Source organism: Diaphorina citri, unplaced genomic scaffold (assembly GCF_000475195.1).
Source record: "Diaphorina citri unplaced genomic scaffold, Diaci psyllid genome assembly version 1.1 scaffold4457, whole genome shotgun sequence".
Taxonomy (NCBI): Eukaryota; Metazoa; Arthropoda; class Insecta; order Hemiptera; family Psyllidae; genus Diaphorina; species Diaphorina citri.
In genome coordinates, this window is record NW_007381856.1 from 4,488 (window position 1) to 10,657 (window position 6,170).

The window sequence follows — 6,170 nt, forward strand, 5'->3', positions numbered from 1 at the left end:
TCGGGTCCGTCCCTTAAGTACATAAAGTAAAGGCTCAAAAGGAGAGCAAATCTATCCAACAATCATATAGGTAGGACAGCTTTTTAGACTAACCGATTTAAAGTAACATCACAGGGAAATTTATAAAGCAGGACCAAATAAGCAGGAGAAAATTGCACTGTGGACCAGCGACCTAAAGGAGGACAACTGATCCAGTCCGGGAAACACAGAGGACCTACGGAAAACAATACGTCCTGTCTTACTTTCTCTCCAACCTTAACATTGAAGGTATGCAAACATATCTTATCCCGAGAAATAATGACCTAAAGCGGATGTATAGAAATGCGACCTACGTTCAAAAACCAAAAGTCATTATCAGCGTCACAAGATTAAGGCTCTGAAATCTCAAGTTTGAAAGCTCGACAATCAGCAAAGCTTGGATTGCTAGACCAGATTCGAAATTTTGTCTCTCAATATCACGAGAACTGGTACTCTCTTATTTCCCCACGGGCTTTCGGCATTTATTTCTTACATTGTGGATGGGGAAAAATCTCAGAATAATGCGACTATACGAGGTCACAGTAAAGAGTGTTGTTCTATTTTCTGAAATATACTACAATCATACAAATAAATCTATGGAGCATCAAAATCTATCTATCCACGTATTTTTTTCAAATTACACTAAAAATTTAATTTACATATTTTACACTTACACTACGCAGGAAAGGAAAATTTCAAAAATGAAGTCAAGATCGGTGAAATTAAAATGCCGCCATTTGTTACGCAATCACCAAGTGGCTAAATATATGGTCGATAGGCCTAACCCTTGAGTCTGACAATGACAGAATCCCTAAAAACCAGTCAAATATAAATCGCCACAATATTCATTTGCATCTGAACTATGCGACCGAGTTATTAGCGAAAAAAATCTAATTTATTCCAACACGGTTCACTGAACTCATTCACAATAAACCAGGTCCCCCATTTAACCTGCATACATTACAGAACTTATCCACTAACGAGTTTTCATTTACAGTATTGGCACAAGATGAAGATATTCTCTTGGTTACTTGATAAAATCGGATGTGTCATTTCGATCTATTCCACTAACGAGTTTTCATTTACAGTATTGGCACAAGATGAAGATATTCTCTTGGTTACTTGATAAAATCGGATGTGTCCATCAGTAAAACTGATTCAGGCTCACCGTGTGTAGGTTACATCCTCATTGCGAATTCGCCCAAAGGTAGCGAATGGGTTAGCATCGATCGAGTACTTATGCAGAAGAAGCGGGAAGATGCCAGTCAAAGCGATCTGGGTGAATATCTTTGCTAGAAACGCACATACAAAGCTATCGGCGATTACTTGGGCGCCGTAGGTTTTTTTTTTTTTTTTTAGGAAAGTCAACTCCGAGCATTTAAAAACATATTAAAAGCACCATCAAGAAAACAGCACCATACAAGCACGTGTATTTTTTCTTCTTCTTCTTCTTCTTCTTCAAATAAATAGTTTGTTTTACTGGACCTCACTGTGTGCTCTCTAATCAAACTGGTTCAAGTTAGAGTGCATCCGTCTTATGGCATTTGAGGGACTAGTACACTAAAACCACGGTAACTATTTACTATACTAACGCCAAATTTCATCAAAGGACTTCCTTACTAGGGCTTGGGTGGAGAGAAGATTTTTTTTAACCCTCATAAAACCCCCATTTTTTCACTGTTTTTGTAGGGAAAAAATTAAACGTGGGCGTAAAGACGTTCAAATGGTCTTCTTACACCTCCAGTTCTGTTAATGAAACCTCCAGTTTAATCTGTTTTGAAACCCACCTTCTAAGTGAAATTAATAGAAACCTACTGAGCTCTAGCTCTTGCGCCCAATACGTGTCTATTAATTTTACTCTAGGAGTCTCTACTTACTCTACTTGTGAAACCTACAAAGTAATTGACTCATTTAGTTCAGAGAAATAAAAACATCTAAACTAATAGAACACCTATAGAAAAATCTAAACTAAACTAAGAATAAAAAAACCTCTCTAAACTATACTATAAAATATTAAGCGTGCGTGAACCATTTTTGCGGTGAAGTTAAGAGGACCTTGATTTTGTGAGTATCACAGCAGTACTGTGCTTCCACTAGTAAAATTGTCAACACTAGTAGTATTTTCCCCACTGGTATAGTTCCCCCCCTTTTTTTTCGCTACTCTGGCCCTGTCGCTTAGAGTGCAAATAAATAAATACATACATACAGCTAAAAAATATGTCTTCACGAGGCTGATTTTTTTTTTTTAATCTCACTGGGAGTTGAACCTGGACCTTCGGGATGTTACACCACTGTGATACCAAGGAGACTGCCTCAGTAACCTGTTTTTTTTTTTTTCGTTCTTTTAAATGATGTTCTCCAATCAGAGAGTGAGTAAAATAGCGTATGTTTCCTTCCATTTTCCATCAAAAGAAGTTCTGGGAAAGACACTGCAGTATTTACCGGTGAGAGAGTTGGTGAGCCTACTTGTACCAGTATAATATGTACTCAGAAGATTCATCCCGTCTTACAACTCTCCTTTGTATGGGGGGATCGAACCCAGATGTCTGAGCTAGCGGTGCCGTGTTGTCTGCAAGTGTTGTTCTGTATGAAATGAAATAACAAGTCAGTGGGGGGTGTTGTTTCTGTAATGTAAGATTCAATGTAGAATGTAATGTAAATGTAACTTAATGCATAAGAACTAAGAATTAACAACTAGGGGAATACAATGTATTGATGTAGTGCTTTGTAACCATTTGACATGAAATGACCAGGATGATTTCATATTTTGTTCTACTCTGAGTATTTGTTGCTTGAAGATTAGGTTACCCTAATGTAGAATATGGGGAAATAGTCAATTAGTCATACATTGTTAAAATGAAACCATCACGGGGTAAAAAAAAAATATGTGAAAAAATGAACAATTTGGTCTTTGCAGAATGGCAGGGTTTACCTGATGAAAGTACAGAAAATGGTGTCATGAGGTATTCTCAGATGTGTAACGTGTAAACCAAACGTAGTATGTAAGGATCACATTACTCATGTGGACCCACCTTAATGAGTCATTCTCTCAGTGTTGGAAGGATGGGGTTCCATGTCCGCAAGACAGGGAAAGCCTCACGAACACGGAAAGTAAACGAGTATTTTCCTTCCGAAATCAGGAAACATTTCTTCTCTTTTGCAGCCCGAGTTAATAGTATCAGGAGAATGCTAAATTCTACACTTCAAAATAATGCTAATGTTTATCAGTGAAATCTCAAGACACAAAACTTGGTCACATTAACAACGGTAAGGATGCATGAGGCAAATTATATGGACATAAAATTATCTGGAAACATAAAATAAATTCTTAGGATATACACCACAGAGGTAGGAAAATTCTTTGTATGGATCACTACTGGATTAGAATGAAAACTTCAGGGGGGATGAATCTTTCGAGAAATTCTACTTAGATTCGTCGTGTCACAAAGGATACATTTTACATTAATTAAAGTCAAAAACGAAAATAGAGGCAATGAAACCTCGTCATGAATACATTTAGGAATCATGGGAAATGTCTCTTTTTCCACCCCTGAAGTTTTCTTTTTAGTGTTTTTAAAACATACCATATTAAATCTATTATTTCAAACAAACAAAATCAACTTTTTAGAAATAAAATTTAAATAGTAAAAATAATTACACAACTAAACTATCTTACGACTTAAAATTAATGGATAATGAATGCAAAAAATGTCTTTCTAAAGAGTCATTCACACAGGGTAATGTAATGGAGTGTAAGGAGTTCTCCAAAAAAAAAAGATATGAAATAGCATTTCTAACATCCTTGCTTCCAAGATTATGTGAAAATTTCAAGTCTAATAATTCGAGATTAAAACATTGCCATACACTGTAAGAGTAAAACCAGAGCTTATCCCGCCCCAGCCCTGTGTCAATGATAAATTAAATTTAATATAGAATTCAAAAACTTCAAATTGGAAACTAAATATACTAAATAGATATAGATAAAGTAGTTATCATCTGAGTATAATTATTCAAAAATAAAAGTATGCTTTAGTTTAAAATGTAAAATAGGGTATAAATAATATATATAATTATACTTTATGTATCAAGAAGAAATAATTGACGTTCAATATATGAGAGAGGTTCCACAAGGAAAGTCAGACGGGTCCTACATTTGGTTCACGGGTCCTACATTTGGTACAATAAAGTAGACACTCACGCTATATTCTAGCTTCTGTTACAAGCGAAACGTTTGTGTCAATACAACAGCACCAATAAAAAGAATATATTATTCTTGTCAAAGTAATAAATAATTGAATCTATTGGACATTACCAACAGGGGAGGTTATTTACAGAGGCATTCTTTGCCACCTAACCAAGTAACCACTTTAGCGAAGAGGATAAATTTGCACTAGACAAAGCGTAGTTAAGGAATGAAAATCCAGGAAAAAATCAAATCATGATTGTAAAATGTGTGTAAACATTAGTTCTCTTCTTGATTTTAAATGAAGATCTCTACATAAATCACTACAGTTACCAAGCCTCTATTTCCATAGGGAAACAGAAACAACGTGCTTTGCGTATGAGAGTTGTAAGTTATTAGTCACAGCAAAATTCATAATGCGTGATCCTTCTGTATAATCTACAATGTCCACGTTCCTAGTCACAATACCACAGCAAAACGTGTAATGTCCGTTCCTCCACTTTCTGGTCACAATAAGTAAAATGTAATTGTAAAAAATCAAAAAAATATTTAGGAGTGAGAGAAGAGCAGGAGGGGATCTAGTCTGCTTCCTCTTCAAAGTTGTCTCGGTAGCGACGCGAGGATGAATTGACATTTCTAGCCGAAGAAAAGCAAAGCTTCAACATGAACGGATACTTGCCACCTGAAACAGAAAGGTAAATATATCTAGAGTGCCAGCAACCTAGACAAGCAACAACTTTCATTATTCCTTAGTACAGGGAGTAGACCAGCTTAGTCTGGTCGCGGACTTGAAAGAGGTTTTAATTGTGTTAAGTATAAATGCTTGTCACAAACGTCGTTCCCCGCTATTAAACGTATTAGTACTAATCTAAATTTTATGACTTGACTTGGACTCAAACCAACAACCTCCAGATTCAAAGTCCACTGGAATATAAAAGTACATATCATGTTAATTATTTATTCTACTTACTGTCACTCTGGATGGGAAAGTGGTTACACTGCATAATGGCGTCGACGGCATCTTTCAACTCTTCAAACTCGATAAGACCGGACGCACTCGAGGCAGGTTTATCATCTTCAGAGTTCCGGATGGGGAAAATGTTGACTGCCTTGGGGGGCGCGACATCTGCCTTGGTGAAAATGTCGGTCAGTTGTTCCTCGGTGATGTCGGGAGGAGCATTGAAGAAGTGCAGAAGCTGGTAAGGGAAAACAAAATACAAGATAGATTATTGAAGATTTTTGGTTAGTTTAAACAGATGTTTTAAAAACAAAGACCTAGAACGATTCAAATTAATTGTATGTATGTTGCAAATGTCGGGATAAATCCATGTATACGTAAATGCCGTTCCTTTGTGTTATTATATCACAAATTCGGTGCTCACTGCAGCATTGTAGGACTTTCCAAATATCTCAATAATCCAGCGCTTGATGTTTATTCAGCATACTGGTACCGGTCGCTATGCGCAATTATATTAAATAGCTACTCATTTCCCACACGAGGCTGAGTGGGCCCTGCAACAGCCAGTCACGGAATCAATCATTTGCATGATAAAATTTTTTGACCCCACCGAGAATCAAACCCAGGTCTCCCGCGTGCAAGGCGAGTGCAGTGACCACTACAACATGGGAGCTGACTGTAAATAAATAGAACGGTTGGTCTCGACTTACCTGGCTAGGAGGTTGAATTCTGTTCTTCATCGCCATCTTGGGGTTCATGAACCGGTTTTTCCGACTTCCCGTGAAATCCTTGAAGGACTCAGACCCGTCTGGCAGCTCATAAGGATGGGATACGTCGGACAGAAACACTTGCTTGCTGTAAGCTACGGCCAAGCGTTTGCCATTGCATAGCAGTGTCTTGCTTAGGTTCCCCATAGCACGCTCTGCAGACAGTGTATCACCCATTTGAACCATACAGCATCCCTCTGTAAACAGAAATGGGAAATTTATTATTCATCATGGAGGGTTTTTT

The 6,170-nt window shown here is 37.2% G+C and overlaps 1 protein-coding gene across 1 annotated transcript; it reads right to left on the reverse strand.

Moving 5' to 3' along the window:
* Positions 1–1,376: 1,376 nt before the first annotated feature.
* On the reverse strand, positions 1,377–6,122 carry LOC103521059 (heterogeneous nuclear ribonucleoprotein L-like). The gene is made up of 3 exons (XM_008486163.3): positions 5,870–6,122; positions 5,172–5,397; positions 1,377–4,883 (listed from the first exon to the last, which is right to left on the reverse strand). Exons 1-3 carry the CDS (start codon positions 6,110–6,112, stop codon positions 4,780–4,782), a joined length of 573 nt encoding a protein of 190 aa, XP_008484385.2. The 5' UTR covers positions 6,113–6,122; the 3' UTR covers positions 1,377–4,779.
* Between the last annotated feature and the right edge of the window lie 48 nt (positions 6,123–6,170).

Coding starts and splice junctions, on each gene's coding strand:
- LOC103521059 (XM_008486163.3), bottom strand. CDS start 6,112: ATGGTTCAAATGGGTGATACACTGTCTGCAGAGCGTGCTATGGGGAAC. Junction 5,398..5,869: donor GAATTCAACCTCCTAGCCAG/GTAAGTCGAGAC, acceptor TTCCCTTACCAG/CTTCTGCACTTCTTCAATGC. Junction 4,884..5,171: donor CTTTCCCATCCAGAGTGACA/GTAAGTAGAATA, acceptor TTTCTGTTTCAG/GTGGCAAGTATCCGTTCATG.